The 27,353-nt window shown below is 38.1% G+C and overlaps 1 protein-coding gene across 2 annotated transcripts; it reads right to left on the bottom strand.

Annotated features, from left to right (window-relative positions):
• Positions 1-14: 14 nt before the first annotated feature.
• On the bottom strand, positions 15-27,015 carry trim2a (tripartite motif containing 2a). 2 transcript variants are annotated; one of them, XM_033968252.2, is made up of 12 exons: positions 26,913-27,015; positions 12,802-12,980; positions 11,180-11,417; positions 10,674-10,825; positions 9,575-9,755; positions 4,516-5,239; positions 3,669-3,769; positions 3,431-3,598; positions 2,720-2,888; positions 2,534-2,604; positions 2,248-2,388; positions 15-1,571 (listed from the first exon to the last, which is right to left on the bottom strand). In XM_033968252.2, the coding sequence occupies exons 2-12, from the start codon at positions 12,933-12,935 to the stop codon at positions 1,419-1,421; spliced, it is 2,232 nt and encodes a 743-aa protein (XP_033824143.1). In that variant the 5' UTR covers positions 12,936-12,980; positions 26,913-27,015; the 3' UTR covers positions 15-1,418. The 2 variants fall into 2 exon arrangements, with proteins under 2 accessions (XP_033824143.1, XP_033824135.1); XM_033968244.2 differs by lacking the exon at positions 26,913-27,015 and adding an exon at positions 18,737-18,935.
• Between the last annotated feature and the right edge of the window lie 338 nt (positions 27,016-27,353).

Below are 27,353 nucleotides of genomic sequence, written 5' to 3'. Positions count from 1 at the left end.
AATCAGACATGTTTGACATTAGGTTAGATGGGCACTTTAATTCCATTTGGCATTACAGATAACACAATGTAAAAGAAATAATTTAAACATTTTTGTAGAAAATAAGATGTGTGCTTGGGGGACAAACTGGCAAGCGAATAAACAGTACTAGATACAACTGAATGAATTACAATAAACATTTTAACTGTATTATTATTGTCATTATCTCATTTAGGTCCAAAGTGCATCTTTAATCATTTGAAGTAGCCTGTTCACTTACAGTAACTACAAGCAAAATATACCCAAAAATGTATAATGGCCTATTTTCAGAACTTCAGAATATTCACATCACATATTGCCTATTGTATTATTATCCATATTTAAATTTCTTATAATGAATGCATGTAGTGTTAAGACGATATAACACTAACCAAGTTGTGAACACTATTATTATTATACAGTTTTGGTGTTTAACAATACTTTTGTGTCTTTTGGTGATGCTCTTTTTAAGGATTCATTCAACAGGACATACATGCAATAGAGGACTGTAACATGCTTGACCTTACATAAGGTAGATTTAATATAGGACACTCCAATTAAAGCAACACTGTTTGCTGGATTACAAGAGACGAACATGTTGTAAATCTTATTGCACTGTTATAGCTACTCCCTTTTCTGGTCAGGTTGCAGCGCAGAAAACCAGTTGTACCATTGTTATTTGGCCTAATTCTATGTTAGATGCCCTTCGTAAGACTATTAGTATAAACCTAGACATCGAGTATTAGGTGCAAAATTCTTTCCAAATGTATCAAGAAGTTAATGCATTATTTTGCCATTCTATATAATTGTCAAATAGAAAATGTATTAAATATGCTGCTGTTGTACATTGCTTTGTATGAATCTGGTTTAAGTGCGAGTCTTGATGGCGGTCAGACGGGATGAGGACACACACTTCCAGTACAACAGTAGCTTACCACCACCAAGTGTGTGAAGTGAATGAATAACGCACAAAAACGTAAAGTGAGTTTGAGCACCTGGAAAAGTCCTGTATGAGACTAATGCAGTATCATTTTTATGTGAAGACAATGTCAAAGGTAGCATGGTACAGTATGCGACATATTTTGTTTGATTCAGGTTTTATTAAAAAAAAAAAAAAAACTACAGTGTTGCTTTAAATATTATTTCAAAGGGGTAATATCACACAATTAAAGGAAACCCTTTTCCTCAGTGTCCGTAATGTGAAATGTAGACCAGTGTCTCCTCCAAGCACCAATCAGCAGAAGTCTTTAGAATATCTCACATTATTCATGAAGTGGCTTGTCTTCACAGGGATGACAGATGGCACAAAGACAGTGTGGTTCGGGGATGGAAACGGTCAAGTGCGCGTTGCCGTCCTGCTCTCCCGCCTGGGTGAGGATGAGTGCAGAGGGGAGGGGGAGTTACTGCAGGTAGCGGTACACTTTGAAGCAGTGGTTCCCAGAGTCGGCCACCACCACGTGTCCATCGGAGGTGAGAGCCAGCCCCTGGGGTCCATACAGGGGGTCTGCACATGTGCTGATGTAGGACAGGAATGAGCCGCTGCCGTCAAAAACCTGCAACAAATAAGCAATGTGAAAAAGGAAAGAAGGACACTCAAATAACATATGACTGCATGTTCAATTTACATTTTTACATTTCATCAGTTTGCTTTATTGACATGGCACATTTCACAAGTTCAAACCTTTCATAATCTATATTAGTCACAATCAAGTCACAATATGAATAGTTTCCATTTGCAAACTGCAAAAGCTGCAATCAGGTAACAATCCTCTACCAAGAAGAAAATATCTTGTCCAAAATATCCAGTGTGTCTTATTTTGGATAATAATCAGTAAAGTCCTCTACAAACATTCTGAAATTCATCCAATTCTTTTGTTAGCTCAGCAGTTTCAGAGTTTTCTCCTTCGTTTAAAATGCACTGTGAACTGTATGCAAGATCTTTATTTCAAATTTCATTAATCTGACCTAATTCTATCCCCATATGTTCAAATCACACATAACTTTGACTGATAACAATGTAATGCTGAATTATTCTTAATTACAAATCATTGGACATGATGGTCATGTTGTTTGCTATAATTTGGTGTTTTGGGTCTCCAGACGATTATCCTATCAGAAAGCATTTTTTAATAAAACTCAACTTATTTACACAGTTGTATACAAAGTTGTATACAGAGTTGTACACAGAGTTGTACACAGAGTTGTACACAGAGTTGCGTTAGCTCTGACCTGTATGCGGCTGTTTCCCCAGTCTGCCACTATGATGTTGCCATTGGCGTCCACAGCTACTCCGGTGGGAGCATTGAACTGACCGTTCCCTTCACCGTTTGAGCCGAACTTCAGCAGGAAGTCTCCCTCTGTGTTAAAAACCTAAAAGACATTAAAAAGATGTAGAAAAGTCTTCCACTACAGAATTTGAGTTATGAAAATGCATATATTATTTTCAAATTGGTCCCAGCTACAGTACAAAGCCTTGTTACCTACTCTTTTAGTGTAAGTTTGACATGGCTCTTACCTTGACAGAATGGTTGTGAAAATCTGTCACTATAATTTCATTGTTGTTGTTAACAGCAGCAAAGTGAGGACCTAAAGACAAAAAAATACTTTAGAGCCGTGTGTAGTTTAGCTTTACTTTATTATAGGTTATAACACATAAGCTTATAACCTTTTATGACAGTAGTTCAGAGGCAGTTATGCATACCTGCGAACTGTCTGTCCCCGTTGCCGCGATTCCCAAATTTGGTGACTAGTTTGCCGTTGGGCTGGAAGATGAAGACGGAGCAGGCCTTGTTGTCCACTACAATGATATGTCCATTTCTGTCCACAGACACTCCCTTAGGTCCCATTAGCTTTCCCGTGCCAATCTTATTCTAAACATTAAAGAAATACACAAACTCTAATAACAATTATCAATTCAAATTAATGAGTACATTTCCGGTGCTTGATATTTTGCAGTAACATCATGCTGGGGGTGCTCTGCATGTATGTCTATGGTGGAAAGTTCAGCAGTTGCCATAGTGACACAATGCTCACATTAGCAAATCAGGCCAAAAAAGGTTTAAGGTGCCAAAACTAAGTAAAAATAACAAAATGGATTTAAACAACATGTTTTCAGGAGCCAATGATCAATACAAGCATTTATAAACCTGTTTAGGTGTTTGATGTTCAACAAACAGAGACTGAAAAACTGTTAGCTAAGGTTAGCTAGCCTATAATTGTAATGTTATGTGTGGGAGACTTGTTTAACAGCACAACTGACCTGTTGTAGTCAGTTCTTTCTAGACAGATTGTGTTAAAATTAATCTCAGATTAAAGTCTAACAGATCTTCAGAAAGAGCAACGCCCACAGTTAGCATCACACCCCCAGGGAATGTTGATCAGCTGCAAAGTATCAATACTCATTCAGTCTCACCTTGAACTTGCCCTCACAGGTAAAGATGCTAACCCACTTATTGTCATAGTCTGCGATGATGATGTCTCCGTTGGGGTGCACAGCAACCCCTGTAGGCCTCTGGAGCTGACCGGGAGTGCGGCCTCGAACCCCAAAGCGGCTTCGGAACTGGCCCTCGTTGGAAAAAATCTATTATAAATGTATTAAAGATTAAACCATGTAAGCACATATTAGCAAAGTAAAGAACTTGGATTCATACCTGTACACACTGGTTGTTGCTGTCTGCGATCAGGACTTTGTCGGTGGATGCTGCCACTCCCTGTAGGTTTGTAAACTCTCCTTTGTTTCTCCCTTTTGTTCCTAAAATGCAGTACAGGCATTTCATCAATATAAAATAATCAAATAAATTGTAAGTCATGAAAAAAATAATACCCCAATACCCCAAAGTGGTATTTGAGTTTAACAAAAAGTATAATTTGTGGTAAAGTATGTAATGTCTGTAGACAAATTTACTTGTTTACTTGCTTTGTCCAGTGAAACCTAAGAATTAAGATTTTCCCTTCATCAAAGATGCTCAGTGTTTATGATTTAGCTTAGTGTATTTGTGTATTTATCATGGACAATGCACATAATACAATGACCTTCACAAAGAGGTAATATACTTGTACCAGGTTGTACCAGGTTATGGGCCAATTAATAACTAGTCCCACTGGATATCAGTCACCACATCCATACACTATTTACATATATAATTCATTTTCATTTCATTTCTACAAAGTAGTTTAATGTGTACAGGCTTGTACACATTAAACTTTACAGTTTGGTTAAAAGCCATTGTTTGGTTGGGTGTATAAATCTCTATAAACAAATAATGTAAAATATATGTGTAAATGTCTTTAAAAAGGAGCATTATATCAATTGATTAGTGATATTATGATTTTCATTTGCCCAAATCATCTTGATTTTTCATGTTTTGCGAAATTCTGTGGTTAATCCCACTCTCTCCATTGAAATTGCATTATGTTATGGATGTTAAAGTACAGCCACTTAGATTTCTATAAAAGAAATACACACAATTAATCCATGACATTTCTATAACTGTGTACCTATTCTGAAGATGAGGTCATCCTCGATGGGGTTCTCCTTCCTGCGGCCCGTGCTGTACATGCTGGCTGGCCTCTTGATGGCCTTCTGTTTCACGTGCCCACTGCCAGGAGACTTGAGCCTCTTCTTCACCCCTTCACTGGTGGGCGACACATCTATACACCTGGTGGCTTTTATTTTGAAGGGACTACCTTTGACAGGCTGCCCGTACAGACACAGCGACAGGTAAAATGTACCTTCTTTAGGCGCAGTGAACAAAAACTCGTAAGTTCCGTTTTTATTGTCCATGATTTCTCCGTTGCATTTGCACCCGTCGGAGGTTGACATTTCAGCTGTAATATTGGCGTTTCCCATTTTGCAAAGTTCTCCATCTTTATCTTTCGTGGTTATACTTACAGAAGTGGGCACCCCGACTACACAATGCTTAAGTCCCTCCCCAGTAGCGACAGTTTCCGAGGCAACAGCGTTAGTAGTGAGAATAGTGCCCAAATTGTGTATAGATTTTTTGAGTCCATCAGTTTCTATAATGAAGTCCAGTTGGTTGTTTTCTCCGGGTTGTAACGGGAGGTCCTGATTGGCCAGTTCAACAAGACGCTCGCTCATCTGTTTTTTCACCAACAGTACCTCAGCTTCAGTGCCATGGCTCAGGGCTTGTTCAGTGAAGTTGCAGCTGCTGTTGATGCCCTCCTGACCCTGGAGCAGTGTGTCCAATTGAGCCTGAAGTACCTGTAATGGACAGAATGGGCAGACAGAGTTACTACTTTAGAGAGGAATTTTTTTTATTATTTTTTTTAATAATATAATGCCTTGTGGCACCATTCAAGCATGGACGAGATACGTCCTGACAATCTTAAACCTCTGGATGTTGTGAGGCTGCCTTAGCTGACACGTCTCTGCAATATCACATTGAGGTTGGGGAGAGTACCTCTGGATTGGCAGACCGGGGTGGTGATCCCTCTGTTTAAGAAGGGAAACCGGAGAGTGTGTAAGGTTCAAATTCACCCGGCAGTGGGAGAACTAATGACAGTCCAGGACTGAGGTTTGAGCAGAAGACAAGGGAGAAGCACCCAAGCGAACCAAAGCAAACATGGCAACGCTGACTAACCTAACTTCAGCCTGAATTAGTGCTTTTTAAAGATAACACTGTCCACTTTTATTTGCAAAAAAAAAAATTACAACTCTATTTTAATTGGTAGAAAATAGATATGTTGTGTATTTAAGGTTTGAGTGCTCAGAAAAGTTATGCTTTCACATACTCAGCAACTCCGCCCACTTCCCATTTTTTAATAATAAAGGATGTGAATAATTTGTCAGTCACTAGTTTGTCAGCATTTTCCTGTTTGATGATGTAGACCATTCTTTTAGTTTGATATAAAATATTCAGATACAAACAAAAAATATTTCTTGTTTTGGGAGGTTCAATTATTTTGTAATTTTTTATGCTGGTGGGAGTGGGACATATTTCAGTTAGTAATAGTCAATTATAATATTTATAAATTAATAGATTAGTAGTTTTTTAGTTTTAAAAGCTGAAGAAACCCCTGTACCCAAGTTGTTTAAAGTAGATTTCATCGTGTTCGCCCTCATCATCAGGCATATAGAATATACAGAACCAGAGCCAATCTCTTGGTTGGATTGATGGCACCACGGATCTTTCTGCAAAATTTGATCCCAGGTGGGTGTTGCCTGTTTTCCGTCTCCTGTCTCTTGCCAGTCCCTCCTCTGGCTCAGGCTTTGCTGTTGAGGCCTGGGTTGCTGGAGGTACCTGAACACTGGAAGGAGGAAGGAGAGGAGGAGGAGGAGAAGGATTTGTTGACGTCTGGCAATCTTCTGCCTTTCCTGGAGGACACCGTAGGTGTCTTTGTTCCTTGGAAGTTTCCTAGGAAGGATAAACCTGTATTTCAGGTTTTGGTTCCCACCACTTAACCTCTGCAGCCTCTCAAGATGCCTCCTGTTGTCTCTGCTGCTCCGCTCTCACAATCCAGACATTTTCTTTGGGAAGCTGGCACAAACCTGATTTTTCGATATTTTCCTCCTACTGTCTGAGGGTATGGTATGTGGTACCTACCATAGTGATGTATCTTTTCTGTATCTTTTTTTGTTTAGCATGTTTACCCATTTTAATGGTTATCTGTGATCAATAATCTTGATATTAATAACAAGTTCACTAAAAACTACATCTCTGAACTATTTGCGACTGTCCATAAGGGCTGCGAATATCGACTGATTGACATCTGCTCCTGTGTTCTCCTCACAGAGAGGCTCATGGAATAACTCAATACATGACATCACTGCACTGAAACAAAGCAACAAAAAGCAGCATTCTGTTCATTACATAACTTTTCAGGGGGACGGTTTGCCATCTACTTGTCTCATCTTAAAGGCTATTTTTCATCTGTAGTCACTAGAGATGAAAAATAGCCTTTAAGGCTAAATCTGACATATTTATGCGAGTTTGTGTTAATTAATATGCACTCATTAAATAAACAAATAAATAAATGCTCTGACACAGTAAAGTGTCAAGAGTGCTATACAGTTTTTCCTAGTGGCCATAACTTTCTATATCAAAATGTGATGAACTTTTAAATGTTGTTCTGTGTGTGCCGGTCGTTCACATGACTTATCTCATCACAAATGGCAATTTAGCCATTGTTTTGTTTGTTATATCTTTAGCTCTTATTTTACTCAACCAAACTTGTTTTCATTTTGAAAGTGAAAACCCAGCAGGCTTCTTACACTGCTTTTATTATCATTAGCAGCTTATGTGTTGTTGTTATCATAGGTGATCAGGTGACTAAATGCACTCAACTTTACATTAAAACAACTTGACATAAAGTAAATAAAGTGTCAAGTCTATTCTGTTAAGAGATCAAGAGATCTCACATATAGAGTGACCAGTAGTCATGCATCATTTTATAACCATGACTACACAATCCATAAACTCTTATCATGTGAAAATGATGCCTTACACTATAAATACTTCCGGAAAATCTTCCCAAGAACAAAACTGCTGTAAAATTGTCATTTCAAATCCAGACTCCAAAAAAATTAGCCCAACTCACCTCCACATCCTCAGCTCCAACAAGTGCAGCCATGACAACATCTACTTCTCCAAACCACTTTTCCAATAAAACTGTCCTCTTAGCCAAACATTGCGCTATATGACACCCCTAGCTCTCTATCAGATAATGCCCTACATGCAAAGCCTATTTCCGACACACCCTAGCCCGCCTAAAGTGCCCTGTTTCTCTCCCTGGAGTGTTCGCGGTGGTGAGTTCAGTTGCAGCAGACAGTGCATTGTGAATGATTAGCTTTGCTCCCATGTGACTCACTCCTAGGGGTGGGGTTAGGAGCAGCGGGGCGTAAACAAGACTTTCCGATTGGCTAAGAGGATTTGGGAGGCGCACTGACCTCCGAACGCCCTCCCTCTTTATGGTAAAGATCTATTGAACCAGACACAACATTAAAAGTGATGGCTGAGGGAGTGGTGATATAAATAAATAATAAATAAATGAAAATCTGCTGTCTGCTACTGTCATGCAACTATGAAGAGCAAGCAGAAAATCAGATCTGCAGTTTCATTGTCCCCATTTCTATTATTAAGTTTTCTATTGCAGTTTACAACAAAATGTAAAGGTTATCACTAAATATTAGGAGAAAAACATAATATGTCTACTGCTATAAAGTCTACACACAGTTCAAACCTATTGCTCTTTGTAATAACTAACTGATAAGAACACTCTTTAAATCAGGGTTCGATGTTCAAATAACTTGATTCAGAGACCATAGTAAAATATATGACGATAGTGTGTTAAAAAAATGAACAATTCTGAGCCACTGTACCTTCTGAGGAAGCTCAGTGACATTGTAGTCAGTCCACAAATTATAGTCAGTACAAGTCTATAGTGGAGAGTGTATGAGCCAGCTGTACAGAGAAAGGACAGTGAGTAAAGCAAAGAGCATAGTGTCAGACGCCTCCCACTGCCTCTGAACCTGAACATTCTGAACACAATTTTAATGTATTTTACCAGGGCTACAACTGCTTTCATTTATGTTGTCTTTGTGCTGTTTTTGAGTGGTGAGAAAAAAATGAATTTCTACCTCTGTAGATATTCTATTCTGTTTTATATGTGTAAATTATCTCTTATAATCTTTAGACTAAGAAGATGTATTTGGTGTCATGAGCAATTAAATGCTTCACTTTTTATGTTCAATGTTATTATCATTTTAGCTATTGGAAAATTGTTTCTTCTCACAATACTTAACCATAACCATTTATTCAAGTTTTGCTTTGAAGCTGTACTGTAACTAAAATAGATGCCAGTGCAATGTCTCAGGCATCCAGGAGTTGTTTTTTTTTTTTAAATCCTCAAGAGCTGAAACACCCGTAAAGTTGTTAACTAGAGCAATGTGCCAGTATTGCATAGGTAAAATTTATTTAGGTTTGGCAAAACATTCTAATCTTTATAGCAGTGGTTACACTTTCTTGGCAATAAAGGTAAACATGCAGGTGATATTTGTGATATTGTGTACTAGGGTTGAACGATTTGGGTAAAATATCGAATTGCGATTTTTCTGACAAGTATTGTTACTCCAATTAGATTTGTGAATTATGTGTTTATTTAAACTACAGAGATAGCTGTTTTTTTATGCAGAATTAGACATGATATTTTGTGTGTGAGGAAATGAGCATACTTCACCATTTCATCTTTGCACTTTTTGCCCCAGCTAGCTTAGATATATTTTTGTACTTAATATATTTTTAGGTGTACATAAATTATATATTTGTGACTTATTTGACACCAGTCTCTTGCTATTTGTGCTACTTATTTTGGATTTACTATTACCATTTATATTTTTGCTCTTTGTCATTACATTATATTGTAATGCAAGCTACTGTGTCCAAACAATCTTCCTTGTGGATATAAGTTTGTCTAAGTCAAAAATTGCAACCTTTGCCATTCAAATTGAGATTTTGATTAGAATGTGATTAATCTTGCAGTCCCATTGTGCACTACATTTATTTATTTGTGTTTGCCACTTCAAAGTTTGAGTGGTGACCTTGTGCTTGAGTCCATAGTTGACCTCCAACTCCATCAGCAGGACACTCTTCCTCACGTTCAGGGTTTTCTGCAGCTCATCGAAGGTGCTGTGGATGTCCTCCTCAATGGATGTCTTCTGATGAGTCAGCTGCTGCAGGATCTCAGACAGGGTGTGGAGAGCAGAGTCGATCTCAGGCAGCCTGTGCACCAGCACACACAAAGAACAGGCACATTTGATATTATATTATTAGGTCTTGCAACTGCCGTTGTTTGTTTCATTTACCGGTAATTAAAGCCAAAATGTCAAAGTTGTATTGACATGATGGGTATACAGTAATGTTGAATAACAGTCGTAGTGGTTGTACAACAAGATCTCACGAATTTTGGTGTGACAATTTTAAAAGAAAATTGGTGTCATTTTACACAGCACTCATTGTACTATTTTTCATCTTTAATTACTTTAAAGAGTGAGCATTTTCCTTCTATGGAGTATTAATTGCTAACACATAACATATTTAGATCACCATGTTACCTTTTATAGTTTTGAAACAGCTATATTTGCTGAAAACAATGTATAAACATGTTCAGTAAGTTTCACTTCACACTTTTGTGTTTGACACTCTGAATCACCCCTCCCTTTTCTCCCTGTGCAATGCCACTCCCTCTTCACAGCGCTATCACAACACAATCAGCGATCAACTCACTAATAAAACTACTGCACACTGTAATAGTTTTATTAGTGGGTTGTGTACAGTTCTGTATAATGTTTTGTACATTTATGGAGAATTGTCATGTGGGACCATGGATGACATAATCTTGTGGGCTGCGCATTGCACAGAATCTTACAGTTAACTGTAAGGAGGGTTCTAATCATACCGACATCCATTATTGATGTCAATATGAAAAAATGTCCACAAGATTAAGGCATTTTATGGCATTTTTATCTTGTAAGATTTAGTAGTTTATGTCCTACTCCTTACCCATACTAATAATACATGACTAGAAAATATTTAGGTTTTGTTAATTTAGCAACATAGATGACATTTAAATCAGGATATCACAAAATATTAGGACATCTATAATGATAAAAAGGGTAAATCCTGCCAGTGTGGTGGTACCTCTTCTTGACGGCACTGAGCTGGTCTTGCAGTGAGGCCTTGTGCTGTTCTACCACGTCTCTGAGAGGAACCGTGGGATGTTCTCCATGTTCTCCGCTGGTGCACTCCTGACACATGGCCGTCTCACAGGGAGGGCAATAGAATTCCATAACCTGACAAAAGTAAAGATTATTCCTGTTTGTGTCTAAAGGTACAATATTTCCATGGAAACAATTTTCCACAGAATAGCATAAATGGACCTAACCTTAATAAAGCTATGCTGACTGAAGTTTTAAACTACTTAATTAATCAAATTTTGAGCACAAATGTATCTAAAGTGTTACTAAAATTGTGTGAAAAATTAAGTAACTTATTATTATTCATGTAAAATACAAATTTGGCAGCAGTACATGTAATTACATTAACATTTTAGCCAGGTAACTGTACTTTTACTTGAGTACAACTTTTCAGTACTCTTTCCACCACTGCTTGTAACCCAGTATGTGTAGAATGGTTGCGAGCCTTACACTGCCTCCATGGTTGGGGCAGGACAGCACCTGGCCTGGCCCCACAGAGGTGATGGGGCTGAGGCTGGGATCTTGGGGGCTGTGCTTGTCGGGGGGCCTCTGCAGTACGTCCATGAGGTTGGTGATAAAGAAGTTGTTCTGCAGAGCGCCCACTCCCTTCTCAGGCAAGATGGAGGTCTGCCGGCACACAGGGCAGGACAGAGTCAGGCTGTGCGCAGGGATGTAGTTGGCCAGACACCTGTGTAAGGAAATATATTAGAGTTGTCAAAAGTATCGAAAATCAGATACTAATTGATACTAAAAATAGTATTGAAACTAGATATTCTTTCAAAACTGGGTATGATTTGACCTTTCTTTGATGTTGACTTTTATCAGAACTAGTAGTTCAAAATAGGTAAGTTCAAAATAAAAATTACAAAATAAACAAAAACTTAGTTTTGAAAATTGCAATATTGTCTAAAAAGAGCTTTAAAAATCATCATTTGTGTATCAAAATCGGTATCGAGTCTATTCTTTAGTACAGAAATCAAGTTTAAAATTTTAGTATGTAGTAGTGTCAGGATTCCAGTTTTTTTCCTGTGTGTTCCTGTGCTATCTCCCCCTCCCTTCTTTGGCCGTGTCCAAATTCAATGGTTGCACACTTTGAAATACCATTCAAAGTACCCAGCCGACGAAGGGTACTCCTTCATGTAGCCTCCTGTTGGCCGCAAAGGCCGTGCCGAAATGGGACAGGCCTGCACCACGGAGCGTACTTCAACCGCTGTCTGTGCATTTATGTTACGTAGCTTACGTAACGTCACCTAGCAACCGTGACGGATGCTGACTAATGAGCTATACGGCCGCTGACTAAAATGGACACTGAAATAATTAGTTTATTTTTAATTCTTTATTATTTCATAGAAGAAGAGCCAAGATGTCGGCGTTGCAGCCATTTATTTCTGTTTAGATTTAGATTCAAAGTGATTTTTTTTTCCCCAATTGTAGCTAGTATTACATCACTTTAAGAAAATATACCTAGTTTCTCCTGTAGAAGAAGTCACGCGTGGTGCATGATGGGATATAGAAGTGCACAAATTAAGTAAGTAAGTTACGTAAGTGCCCTTAAAATGCAGCTGACGAAGTGTGCAACTGTCAAATTGGGACATGGCTTTTGTCTGTGTGCGGAGCTGGGGGGTAAGTCTGGCACCTCCCTCACCTATGGTTACCACCCATTACTCACCTGCAGCCCATCAGCAATCAAGCTTCAGCCTCTGGACTACAAAGACTCTCCTCATTTCTCCACATGTTTATCCTCCCGTTTTTTGGACCCACTGATCACCTCAGCCTCTGACTCAACTCCCAAAACCCAGCCTTTGCATTTTCTTTGAAATAAACTCTGTGTCTGCACATTTGATCCACCAGTCATTATGTCAAGTTGTTAGTATCATCACCATTAGAATTATCATGGGTGTCAGGCAAAGGATTAATTGGTAAAGCATCATTCCTCCAATAGCAAAACTCAACTCAAAATATTATATCTTTTGAATAGTGAAAACTCCTCACAAAATCCTTCAAACCAAAAAGGAATCACACCTGAAACCGATGTATATGCATGGACCCTATTCCCATGGCGACGCACTCACCTCTCACAGAAGGTGTGCAGGCAGGGCAGCACTTTGGGGTTCTGGTAGCGGTCCAGACATATGCTGCAGATCAGGAACTGTTTGTCGATCTGACGCACAACAGGACTGGGGATGGTAGAGCCCTCTGAGGCCATCCTAAAGCAGTGGGACGGGGGTGTGCCCTGCTCTCAGCACGCACCCTGTAGAGACAAGACAAGAGAGGGAAATATTCTCAGAGCAGTGAGGAGCACAGATGTAGTGTATGGGAATCTTTTGTATACATTTTTACATTGAGTATGGCATTATGTTGTTTGCATCATAAAAACATGTTGCCACTATCTGATATGATTACTTAAAGGTCTAAATTTTGTGATTGGTGGCTGCCTTACTGGAAATCTGATTGCTTTGGCCATGAATATTCCAATATGGCATTAAAATGATCAACCTTGAATTTATTAAAGCAAACCTATTATGCAAAATCAACTTTCTTTAATCGCTTATTTTCAAGACTTTCAAATTTTCGTAATCGGTGATATGCACAGAATTCGGCAGCGTCGAGTAGTGATTTTGGTACAAATGAAAAAAATATAGCAAACTCAAGCACAATATGTCTTGTCTATGTAAGTGGACATGCCTCTCCACAGATTTGACCTGTAAATTGGTCTGATGGTGCCACTTCCTTGGAGATAGACACTATGTGTATGCGTGCGGGGGGGTGTGCGAATGAGAGAGAGTGTGTGTGTGTGGTGTGTGTGCGTGTAATGTGTGTGTAATGTGTATGCGTGTGTGTGTATATAAGTATAGGTAGACATTGCACAAAATGTCAGAGCCGGGATTCATAAAGCTGAAGCTAACACCGAGCCTAGAATGTGCTCTGCAGCGTAAACACACAGTACAATATACATTAAACACATTGTGTAGAATGTGAAGACGAGCTTCCAGCAGTTTGAAGGTAACATAGGAAGAGTGTTGTTGTCATCTGCCCTGTCACTGCGGGGTGTAAGGATCAAAGTTTCTTCCTGGCAGGAAATGCCAAATCCACAAATAGACCTACAGATTGTGCCTAGGGCACTAGAGGGACAGACTATATACTTATGTAGGTGTGTTATTATTTCATCTGTATTATAGGAGGGAAGAGCAAAATAATGTCACATTTATTAGGGCTCTGTGATATGAAAATACCCTGAATGGCTAACGGAAGGGCATACAATCCTGAACCAGAAGGATCTCTCAAAGAGTACAGTCCTTTCCAACTTGCTCTAGCTCACACCAGACATCATCACAGCAAAGATAAGTGCATCAATACATGTGCACAGCACAGAAGGGTATCGGCAAAGATGCCAGGGACACCAGCTCCTGGTAGACCAAAAGGTCACACACATACTGGAGGCCCCAAGGTCAAGGTGGGAAACCCTCCAAAGGTAATAGAGAAGTTCCCGAGTGAAAATCGTGTGGGACTTCCAGATACAAACTGACAGAATGGTGATGGTGAATCAACAGGACACTGTGGTGGTGGACAGACAAGAGTGCAAAGCCACTGTGGTGAACATATGGTGTGCAATATCAAGCTATGGGAATATCAGGAAAAAGTAACACGTAAATAAAGAAATACCAGGGGCTCCAAGAAGAGCTTGAGGTGGCCTGGAAAGTGAAGGCGTCAGTAGTGCCTGTGGTCACTAGAACACTTAGGGCAGTAATACTCAAACTGGAGGATTTATTTCAGGTTGTGTTGGTTAAATAAGAAATAAGGACGTAACATTCACAGTGAGACACAGTGTTCCCGTTAGCCTGTAGGGACTAGTGGACTGCAGACCTATAGACTTTTAGTAGCTCTGATTTACTTCTTGCTGATTCTGGACTTTGCATTTGTACAGCTGCTCCACACAACATCAGCTCAGCACAGTAGCAGAGAGGGAGGGTAGATGGGCTCTTAAACTGATGAATATTTGATTAGAAAGTCAGGCCCAAGCACTCTGCCATCAGCACACACCTAACTGATGGAGAATACACATGCATAACACTGGTTCTTAAAGACACAAATGTTTCATGGCCGGAAGGGAGATCTGAGAAGTAGGGATCAAATGCATAATGCTCTTTAAAACAGCATCAGCTTACATCTCCATCCTGGAAAACATACATCAGGTTTTTTTTTGTTTATATAATGTAAAGACACAATAACAAATTATGATAGCGAACAACTCAATTTTGAGAATGAATGTTTTTACAAAATAATTTGGCATTTATGAACTTGAATGCATTGCTTCAGGTTCACTTCAGCCATGTGTTCATACATTTCATAGGTTACTTTAAAAGAGTACTTTTCATTAGAGTTTCATTATTGAGAGTATTATTGGTTTTAAATTCATTCACGCATTTTGGCAGAAATGGCGGTGCGCTACATCACAGCCACAACTGCCCTGGAGCAGACTGCTGGAGCTGTGGCTTTCATTCTGCACTATTTAAGTCTCTGACAATCACACGCTGACATTTTCCAGACAAGTTACTCAAATAGGATTGGACCTGTCTCCCCCTTTCACATTAGAACTGTCGAGTCAAATAAAGCTTTCATGCCAAAAAAAAAAAAAAAAAAAAGCATCTGTGCAATGCAAAAAAGGACAAACGTACATACTCCACACTACAAAAATATACATAGCACAGAACTAACAGTACGCAGGGCCAGCAGAATCTCCAAATCACAGAACACTAGAGCATAAAGTGTACTTCAGGTCACAGCCTCTTTTAGTCTATACCTAATGGAAAAGTACAGCAATCAACCAGGGATGATTCTGCATTGAATCCAGCATCTTTGTACAGGCTGTAACAGAAGAGGGCCTGTGGCCAGGTAAAGTGTGTCAGGGCTTTTATTGTGAAAGAGTCTTAAAAAGAGGCCAGCTTAGCCTTAGGGAGTGCACTGTTCCCTTCATAGATTGTTCAGGCATGTTTTTTGTCTAACATTCCCTGTTTCCTGGATCAGACAGGGAATAGCTACAGACTGGATATGAATGGGGAGGGTAAAGTTACAGTCAAGCAAAGGTGATATGATGTCAGAACAGATGCACATTAAAAGCCAGTATTTAGAAATTTTTTTCTAAATACTGGGACTACATTGTGAAAGAATTATTAGTTCAGTTTTTCCCAAGAATTCAAAAAGACCCCACCCTCTGCAGCAGCACTGTGGGGTAAAGCAGTTCAAATGAGGCTAAAAACAACAACAACAACAACACCTTTTCAGCCAAAGCTAAAGAGAGCAGGATTATTTATTCATAATAGATGCATAGTATTGGACTATTACATTACCATTTTGTAGCTAATGTCACTATTTGCACACAGCCTCATCTTCTCATTCACTCTGCTGTATTGACTGGCCCTAAATCTGCACGAGTCATGGATCTGTTCACAGTGACAACACAGCTCTGAGGGGAGTAACTTAGATGCAGCCGCATTCACTTCACATGCATAACTCAAAGAAAGGCATAACTGAAAACATCACATTTTGTATCTTTACGAAAATTCAACATAGTACTGTTATTTTTATCCTTTGTATAATTCATAACTCGGTTTGGCAGTATTTCACAATGATGTGTAAAAGACAAAATTCAACTTTACTTTGATAGTGGTCAATGCAAATGGTCGATTAAACTATCATTCACCCATAAAACTTAAATAAGAACATAAATATTAATAAATGATGCATTGTTTAATTGCAAAATTATTCCTCACTGTATATTTCACAATAGAATTTGAGTTATCAACACGATTTACAAGCAAAGAAGCAAACACCCATGCTTAAGTGACTGGTTGAACTGACATGATATAATACTTATTTTTCTCTAACTGTATCTTTAAAGTTAATATCAATTAATTTTGAGCCACAAAACATATTATTAAAACAATATTAAAAAGCATAAACATTCCACATTCCATGCATTAAAGGCACAGGCACTTCTACTCCAGCCTCTATAACTTACCAAAATGTGAAAATCAAACGTGCCAATATCAAAGGGCAGGTTTTTAATAATTCAAATATATGCGTCAAGAGTTCCACAGGAAAGTACCAGCCACTGAGTGCAGACTGAGCACAGGATCACAGCATCATCATCACCACACTGCATACCACCACACTGTTATATAAGCAGAGCCGCACCAGCCAGTCGAACTCTTCAGAGGAGCTCAACTGTCAACATGTATATGGGAAGGGAGGGAAAGAGTCGAAGAGGTGAAGACATCAGACCACACTACAGACATATACAGAGGCACATGGGAAGGCATGAACGTGAGGCTGAGCGATATCGACAAAAAAAGATGTATTCAATTTTTTTTTGTTCGCAAGTTATGGATGATTACAAATTGAATCCCTGTTGCTCATTCAAATAGGAGAAGGTCATCAGTGTAACATTTGCATAGTTGTTTTATTTACAATTATATACTAACTACTTTGTAATTATATTTATAATCAGTTGGCCTTATTCACATCCCTATCCCTAACTGTTTGCGTAATAACCTTGCACTACCAGTAAGAAAAGTCAGGAATATATTTATTATAAAAAAATCATGGTTTTAATTTTGCAGCAGCACCGCAGTTATAACACCTGCCCCTAGGAGTCAGTGGGCAATATAACATTATAAAATCTATTGGTCAGTCCGTGTCATGCACTGAGAATGACAGATGGGATTAACCAATCACAGTATGAACTCTTTTCCATCACTTATTAATGGCCGTACAGACAAAGGTTTGATGTACACATGAATATTATATTGATTGTGCGACATTCAAAACAGTAACATAATGCTTCTGCCAAAGTATCCATCACTACCTGCCCTACTGTAGACAGTTTCAACCAAGACACATGGCAACATTTCAACAACAAATCTCCCGTATTCATAAATAAGGTATCTACATCGTACATCATAGGTCAAGTTGAAGTTGCCAACGTAGCAAACTTGAACATGCTTACACCAGCACTTAGCAGATAACAATACACTTTTGTTGTGTAAATAAACAACAAAGCATTCTAAAAATCTATAAATCTCTATGTTGATTTTAGTTGCTTAAAAATGACATATGCTTTTTTCAGGAATTTAGTATTAAACTATAGCATACATGTAGATCCTGATTTTTAGTTTTGTTCATTGTAAACCGCAGTTATATTGATCTATAATGACTTTGTAATAGAACCTGGTCCACTGACTTCCTGTTCAAAACTGCAGAACTCAGACGCCCTGCCTCATCATCATGGGCATTTCATCATAACAAGCAGCAGATTTTCATGTACGTACAGTGGGTGAAGAATTGGGGTAGGTCTCAAATACAGGACAATACAGGATTACTTAAAGGTGCCTTAACCTGCACATACAAGTTATCCTCATTCTCAGTATATGGACAGGTCATGGCTCATGCGAAAGCTCAGAACCTCCAGGATTCTCTCACTGAGCTCCAAAGGCTTCACTAGCACTGATTCATGATTGGCTGCAGGTGCTGGGGTTTAGGTGAGTCCTTTTACATTTAAACAAATTTCAGCATTAAAACTAGCAACGCAAATCCACCAAACATGAACTAAAACACAACATATTACAACATAAACAACTTGGGCATCATGTACTGGACACGTTCTTTGTAATAACGAAAAAAAAATCAGTATTACAATTATTATCAGTAAAAGCTTTATTTGATTTGACCATGTTTACCATGCATCCGGGGGCACAGATAGATCATGTTTATGAAATTTCAAATCTAATTCTTAAACACAGTTCCTTTAAACATGCATGAATCAATGAAAAATACAACTCTAAGTAAACCAATAATGAGAGAGAACCATTATAACATCACTAAAAGCTCATTTAAGTCCATTTAACATAACACGTTCCCTTTAACACAGCAAACATCATAGCAACATTACATAACCTCACTACATAGTTCTTACTACAAGACATGACACTAACAGAGCTTGACACTTACAGCTCAGCATCTATGTCATCCACCAAGACACGGGACCAACTCCACGTGACGCAAACCTCTATGTCCATCTAGTCAAAGCACTGTCCACACAAGCGGCCCAGGCGAGACACACGTCCAGCGGGCAAGTGACAGCTCTGTCTCCCCCTCTGCTCCGTCCTGAATCTATCCTTCATTCACCTCCATTGACTGTCTGCAGTGCGGAGAGAGAGGGAGAGAGGGAGAGAGTGGAGGAGGAGAGATAAGATTCTGACAAATAGCAAAAAACAGGGAGAGGCCTTATGGTTCCTCGTAAGCCAATCCAGAGACAGCCAAAAGTGAGAGGAGTGAGGGAAGAGAGAAAGTCTGTGTGTGTGTGTGACTGCTGCTGACTCATTGTGGAAGCAGCCAGAGAAAAACAGACGAAAAATGGGGACATTTTTGGGACTAGTTTAAATACCACCAAGTTTTTTAATCTAGTTTATTTAACTATATGTGACTTCCTGGTAGTGTGGTCTTATCCTTGTCCTGATACAGTTCAAGATCGTTCTAAAGCTATTCGGGAAAGCTTCATTTCTGTCCTGTGAATGTGACTTGCTCAAATAAGTATGGATTAGTAGGATTAGTATCTGAATTTTGATACTTTTGACAACGCTGCTTCCTTGCAGCGTAGTAGAAAATCTTAACAGGCCTAATTATGCTAAACAGACTTTTATAATATATTGTTGTTTGTTTCTTCATAAAAAGACTTGTTTTGTTTACATTAGTCTTGTCTGTTCAGGCCGTGCCCTTTATAAGAGCTCAGAACACTCTTATACTTATACAACGTCATAGGCTCATGCAAATCTGTCTCCTTAGGACATAGGACCTTTAAAATCATGCACAGACTTTAACAAAGGCATATGTTGCATTGATAATGCATCTCTTGGTAGTCAAAAATTGTACTTAAGCAAGAGTAAGGTTACTTCAAAATAATATTACTCGAGTAGAGGTAGTGGTCCTAGAAATAAAAAAGTATATGGGAAAGGTACTATTCAAGCAAAAGTAATTTCAACAGTAAATAATAAATCAGATGTGTCCCAACAGCTACAGTTAATGTAATTTAGAAGGACAAAACATTAAATAAACTAAACTAAAAGCATATATGAATGTGCAATGCAAGAAACACAAATGTTCAAATCATTTAATATTGTCAACATAAAGCTTTTGTCACTTTTTGATTTAGTCAGTGTGAAGAGTCATCACAACAATGAATGACACATGTGGAATGTACTAAACTAAAATAAACTCAAAATAACTGCAAACTTGTGTTAGATAGAAAAAAAAAGTTAACAAAATAGCCACCTTTTGCTTCGAACCCCGTTTTGCACATTTGCCATTTTTTGACCCTCTCAAGTCACAGCTGTGAAGTGAGAACCATTTCATCCACAAGCTCATTATTAGAAGACTAAGGCTTTGCTGCGCTGTCAACAAAGCAACGGGAGGTTACTTTGAGGAGTATAAAATATAAATAAATATTTAGTTATTTCACTTTTTTCTTTGTTAAATAATTCCAAACATCTTGCAATATATATTCAACTTCTTCAGTATGTATCTAAAATGTAGAAAGTAGTAAACAAAGAAAAACCACTGAATGAGAAAGTGTCTCCAAACTTTTGACTGGTAGTGTGACTGAGTAAATGGTGCTACCCACTTCTGTCCTTTGCACAGTAACATTTTATGGTATCTTTTGTACATTTAGATTTGCAAATGAAGCCTGGTTCAACCATGTCTGATAAAAATGATGGTCACATATTCTTTTGTCATTATGCAATAGTTTGTTTTGTCTCATTCATAAAAGATTTCCACAACAGCCAATGGATTAAATATGATCACCAACTATTTTCTGTAGTTTGCAGAACATTTTTAACGTTACATAGGACTGGGTGATTTTGCTTGGAAAAAAATCAGCCAATGTAACAGTAAAGCTAACAATAACTTTTTCCTAACAATAACTAGCACACTAACAAGCACTTCCTGATCATCCAACAATGAAATGCCTTTTAATTAGATGAGACAGTGTGCAGCAGAATACATGCCATTTAACCATGACTACATCTTTATCTATTCATTTTCTCACTACTAAAGTACTAATTGTAAAATATTGCTATCCAACCAACAAACCAACCAGAACAAAATATGTGCGCCCTGGGAGAGAGTATTCATTCATGTTAAGCCTACCCTGTCTTTAAACCAGCATGCCGTCCTGCGCCAAAAGTGAGGTCACCATTCAGAGGTTTGGCTTGGGCTGTAGTCGCGGTGCAGCTCGGAGCCACTGATCTCAGCACCACCATGACAGACTCCTCTGTGCCTGCTCCTGTGTTTCCACTCCTTACAGAGATGTCACTGTGATGTGATCTGCAGGGGGCACTAGTGTGGCCGTGCACTGACAGCATCACGGACAATGGACTACTGTTGAGAACGTAGATCGAGTTGTGAATGTAACTTTTGTCCTTTTCACTGCCAAACAAACCACGCTGGAAACTGGCATTGGTTTGTAAATAGGCTCAGAAAGACAGCACTGGATTTATACATGTCTTACTCATTGTTTTCTTCCTGCAAAGAATCTATTAAAACAGTACAGGCAGGAAAAGCTCTCCACTTCTGTCTATGGACATTAAAGGGGAGGTACTATTCAAACAATTGATTAGCTGTAAGATTCTGTCCAATGCTCAGCCCACAACCCTACGTCATCCATGCTCCCACAAGACAATTCTCCACAAATATACAAAAGAATGATTAAAAACTGTACACAACAACTTGACAAACCTGATGTGATGTGCAGTAGTTTCATTAGTGGGATGCTAATTGTGTTGCAATAGTGCACAGAAGGAGGAGTGACTTAGCATGGAGAGCAAAGAGAGGGGAGACTTAGTGTGTCAAAAACAAAACCGAAACTTATTGAACATGTTAATATGTTGTTTTCGGTGAATATAGTATTTTCAGTACAATAAAAGGTAACATGGTGATCTAAATATGTTATGTGTTAACAGTTAATATCTCACAGAAGTAAAATACCTCTCTTGCATGCTCAGAAAATAATGATATAGTGATAATTAACATTTATATAGGGTTCAAAAATAAAAAGTAATTAGGGCTGGGTGATAAAAATTGAAATGTGATCTCAACTATGTATGTTATTTTGGTAAAATTGTTATATTGTGATTCCCTGCTTTTTTATTAATTGTAGCTCTATGGTCAAACACACTAATCACAGTGAAGACTAAACTTTCAGAAATGGCAGAAAGCTTTAAGAATGGGCTAGTTACATACTTAGGACTGAAAAAGTAATAAGAAAACATAGATCATGATAAAGAAATCTAGGAAAATTGTGATATAACTTTTTGTGGCATATCACCCACCCCTACAAGTACATTAAAATCACAGTTTTGAACATAATGTTAATGGACCAGTTTATGCAGCTATTTTGGATCAATAATGCAGATCACAATGAACACAATATAAAACAATGATCTAATTATGCTATCGTTTCATACCCAATGTCCCCCAAAAAACATAGTATATGTTTTTTACGCCTTTTGTCCCTGAGATTTGAAATCAAATTCAAAGTCTATTCCTTTGTTTTAAAGTTGAGTTTGAAATTTTAGTATCGTGACAACACTTCACTGGACATCAATAACATCAATGATAGATAAGAGAAAAACTCACACTTTTAAATAACTATGGGTTGGAAGACAGCTTGAGAGCAAAATTTTAAGATTTGACAAAAAGGCAAGAATTACACTCACTTCTGAACTTTTTTCTAGATTTTTCCTGGATGTCTACAGGATCAACTGCAGGTTTTATACATATTAAAACAGTGCTGCTTAATAATGTTTTTTTTTCTCTCACGGTGTTGACAGGAAGACACCTGTAAACTTTAGAATGGTCTGAGGGAACCAGTAAATAGAAAGATCAGCATGTCACTGAACCTGCCCGTGCTCCCCCACAGTGCAACATGGCTCTTTAAAGAGTACACTTCAAAGATGACATGCATTTCCTGCTCCTCCAGAGTCAGCTGCAGTCTACACAACCTGCTGCTCTGCCATGTAGGCACATAATATAAACAACAGCTCGTCATATCATTGTAGAAAACACATGACTTCTATTTATGTCTTTAAAATACTGGCAAATTCTAAATCGTGTGTCTTAATTGTTGCTGGGGTAGACTCTAAAAAGCACTGTATTATGCAAATTTGTAAGGCTGTAGGCTTTTCATTGTTTAGTCAGTTAATCAGTCAATGATGTCTTTGAAATGATTAATTGACTGATACACATTTTGGTTGAAGGATTTATATGGCATAACAGCAGAAAGGAGATTGCAATTTTTTTGTATAAAAAGGAAGGAAAAGAAGAATTCAATAGCTTTGGAGTTGGATTAGCTGCGTCGTGAAATGAAGAATGGAGATATAGAATTATTTTAAAATCACAGAGAATCACTTCCTGGAATACTGATGACACCATTAAGCTATCATTAGGGACCAAGTGCTTTGAGCTTTGGAGAGCGAGACTCAATATGCAAAATTGCTAACATTCGATTAAAATGTATATGAGCCCTTTAATCTCTTTTTTGCACACATAACATTGTATATACAGCTAGTACAGTTTATCCTGTCCCTGACCAGATTCTGTTCCTAAACATAAGTGTCACACTGACCTACTACCATCCATGCAAACACCACCGCTCATGCTAACATCCAGCCCAATATGTGCTGCTGCTGATGGAATTAACACACCAGGATCACAACTGTACAATGGAGCATCCTTTAGCCCACAATAATAAACAGTTGGATGGAATTGCATTTTAATCAATAGTAAATTATAGAGTTGTATTTGTAGGCTACATGATTTGATGCCTGCAGTTTGAGTAAGGTTAAGAGTTGACAGCATACTTTATCATCTGCTCTAAAGTACAGATGTGGTTAAGTCAGAGAAACAAACAGGAAAGAGAATGCATGCTCTGCTAAATGTTTTGCATAAAGAAAAACAAAATATACCAAATGTGCAATTCTCAAACTGAATTGGTGAATTATATAAAGATAGCTACAAAAAGTTCAAGAACACATTTTTGAATATATAGTTTTAGAAAAAGGGTTACTATTCAAAATGATAATGGACTACACATAAAGAACAAATGATGTTGTCCAGGTCTGATACCGGTTTAGTCCTGATGGGAACTTGGTTTGGTTCTGGTCTAGTCCGGGTTTAGTTTTGGGTTAAAATCAAGTTCAGTCCCAGTTTTGATGTGGAGTCATAATGTATTGTGTACCATTGACATGTTTTGACATCCTCAGATTTGTTATTCTCAAATCAAAGTTTCAATTTGATACAAGGGTTGTCAAAAGTATCGAAAACTAGGTACTCATCTGAGCAACTATAGATACTAAAAAGTTATATTCACAGGACATTTAGAAGCACTTTAAAAGCAATAAAAGAAATCACTGAGAACAGTATTGGAATCAGTATTGAGTATTGAGTCTTTTCCTTAGTATCAAAATTGAGTTTCATTTATTTTAGTATCATGCCAACAGTAACTTTAACAGATCCACAATATAATGATTGCAACAGCCAACAGCTATTGATTGAATATTGCATTTTTATCTCAGGTCAAGAAGTTAATAATACTTATGCAACGGGGAGTTCTTAAAATCTGAGCTTTATGTAACCTTTGCAGATGAGTCTGTGCTGACATACGGACAGCCATGAGCGACGGGCCCTGTCTGCCATGCTAATCTACAGCTCCAATACAGAGGACAGAGCATGTGGGATTACAGCCGCAGATGAAGCCCCGAGCCTGGCCATCCATTCACTGCACTCCCCTCCCCCTGCACCACCATCACACAACCACTGGACAGAGGCAAAAAGACAGGCAAAGGGTGTCACATAATCAGACGGACCACAATAGAAATACAGTATTGGGGACGCAAGTTAGAAGAAATTTGGCATGACCAATAGGGGGTATCAGATTGCAAAATTTGAGAAGCATGTTGAATATTTATACAGCAACAAAAGTTTAAGTTAATAATAAAAAAAAAAGTTAAATACATTATGGATCATGTTCTCTTGCTAAAAACAAAATGTTGTTATGTTCACTATAACTTTGCCAAAATCAAAACTGAAAACATGTGGACCAGCAAAATTCTAAACATGTACACAAGTAATTGTGCATTATCATTATAATACTTCACTGCTAAAGGAGTATTTAAACATAAAGATCTGGATAGGGCAGGGTATTCTTTTCATTACATAGGACCACAAAATAGTCCAAATATTCGAAAAATGTTATAAAAAAGGTGACTATTTTTTAAAGAATATCTTGCCAAGGTCATTATACAATTCAAAAAAGGCATATATTTCAGGAGTTTTCTAACATAACATTTCAGTCAGAGAGTATAACAATTCCATTATAAATACTCGAGTGTGAAATCGCAAACCACAGTGGCTCTGCTTCGGTCAGGTCGATATCAGCGGAGAACACATTGTGAGATTGTAGATAAGAGGCTGCTCCGTCCGACCTTACAGAAAACCTGGTGCTATGCTAACGCTAATAACGTGAGACACGGCCACTGAACGAGTCCACTGTGCACATCTGTCACACTCTATCTAGTCACGCTCTAATGTGAAGAAACCTGGACAGATGCATGGAAATATACACAAAGCTGACTATTGGCTTTGTGCGTTTCACTTGCTGTAGACCAAGAGATGTCATGGAATAAAATGTCACTATCACTATGACTGTTAAAAGAAACATCTGAAGTTTTAGGACTTGATTGTAGAATTAACATCTCTACACGCAGCTGCTAAGGAAAACATAGTTAGTGCCAGTATAAGGCTGCAACACTAAAGGTTAAGGCTATGGTACACTTAATTGTGCCCGTGGGGAAAGTTGATGAAAGTTGATTGTAATAATCATGACATAATGACAAGTAAATTAATTGGTCACTATTTTTATCATTGTTAGTCATTATCTGGACAACTATATGCACTCTAAAAGAGACGCCAATAGAAACGTTTTATCACAGGTACAATAGAAAGTATTTTTAGTTTTAGTCTGACTAATCAAATAAAACTTATTGCCAAATAATATAATCATTAGTTGAAGCACTAATTTCCACTAGAACTAATTTATATCTCACTCAAAATGGTCATAAAATAAAACAATTTTAATATATATATAAGTACAAAGTATACAGAAATAAGTTCACCACTTTTTAGCACTGTTAGGCTTTAACACCCCTTTTGTAGATCATTAAATGTAAGCTGGGCAGTTTAAAGTCCACATTTCCAAAACATAATAAAATCAGGTGACTTCCCCTGTATGCTCCGCTCTATTGAACCTAAATAATGTGTGAGTACTGTACTACAAAACACACTGTGCATAGATTGGTTTCGAATATACAATCAATAAATAGATTAGTTACATGGTCTGACATAGTCTATTCACTGCATGGATAATACTACAAAAAGCCTGAAGTCGTCATGCATAGAACAAGAAAAGAGAGAACACTTACAAACAGAACTCAATAATTTGACTCATTTTGTGAAACTAAACAAAAGAACATACATGGCCTACAACCATCAAGCAAACCAAGAGACACATTTTTATTTCTACAGCAAAATTAAGTAAACTAACTAAATATATTTATGTATCATGAAGCAACAAGTAATCTACATAGTGATTATGTTTATAATGATTAAAGTATTATGAAGGCATTAAATTAGCTTGCAATAAAAGACAACTAGGCTGCTGAAAAGTCTGCCAGTTATTTGACTTTTACATCAAGTTTGCATAAGCAGATATGACATCAAATGTAGTCATGATTAGCCATGTGCATGTTGGTCGCACATATGCATTTGCTTTTAGTTTAGATTGTACTCAATTATATTTGCTGTATAAGTTTGTTTTTGTTTTGCTTGTTGTTTGCTTGTTTTCTACTGGATTCAGCCTATTGTTTTAAAAACTAAAGTTACTCATTTCAACATTTAAACTGAGTTTACAATCCAAATCTCACATTTTATTAAACGTGTAGTCACGACAGCTGTGCTAAATCTATTTATTTAGCAAATACGCAGGTTGTCAGTCAAGTTCACATTTAAACTACTATACAGTCTCCGTTTGGCTTGTCACTTTTCCCATTCATTCTCATCATCGAAAACTTACCCAAACTCCATTGTTCATCCGGTGTCTTGAGCGATGTATCCCTAAATTTAGCGGTTTTGTTTTTTCTGCAGCACTACAGCAGAGCGATAACCATGTGTGCCTCAGAAATGCAAACAGAGCCAGAGTGACACCGGGGCAGGGGGCGGGGCTATACACCACACAGCCAATCAGAGAGCTCACAGCAGTGTAGTAGGCGGGACTTGTGCGCCAGTGTGAGTGGAGCAGACTGGAGCTACTGTGGGCGGGGCTAAGGACAGGGGTCTGGAGGCGGGTGAGGACAGTGGTGAGGACAGTGGTGAGGACGGGTATGTAGGAAGACTGATAAGAAGTGATAGACTAAACAGAAGCTGAACATGCCCACATGGCACTGCCATGGTAATATTACAAAGAACAGATCTCACTGCATTGAGATTAGTGAAGAAAGTGGCAAAAAAAAAAAAA

The sequence above is a fragment of the Periophthalmus magnuspinnatus genome, chromosome 1 (assembly GCF_009829125.3).
Source record: "Periophthalmus magnuspinnatus isolate fPerMag1 chromosome 1, fPerMag1.2.pri, whole genome shotgun sequence".
NCBI lineage: Eukaryota > Metazoa > Chordata > Actinopteri > Gobiiformes > Gobiidae > Periophthalmus > Periophthalmus magnuspinnatus.
The sequence above is the reverse complement of the archived record's forward strand: the minus strand, read 5'-3'. Positions and strand labels throughout refer to the sequence as shown.

What these genes read in the sequence shown, in the direction of transcription:
- trim2a (XM_033968252.2), bottom strand. Translation starts at nt 12,935, where the DNA reads ATGGCCTCAGAGGGCTCTACCATCCCCAGTCCTGTTGTGCGTCAGATC. An exon ending in GCCCCAACCATGGAGGCAGT is followed by an intron (nt 10,826 to 11,179) that starts GTAAGGCTCGCA and finishes TACTTTTGTCAG; the next exon opens with GTTATGGAATTCTATTGCCC. An exon ending in TGACCTCATCTTCAGAATAG is followed by an intron (nt 3,770 to 4,515) that starts GTACACAGTTAT and finishes ACTGCATTTTAG; the next exon opens with GAACAAAAGGGAGAAACAAA.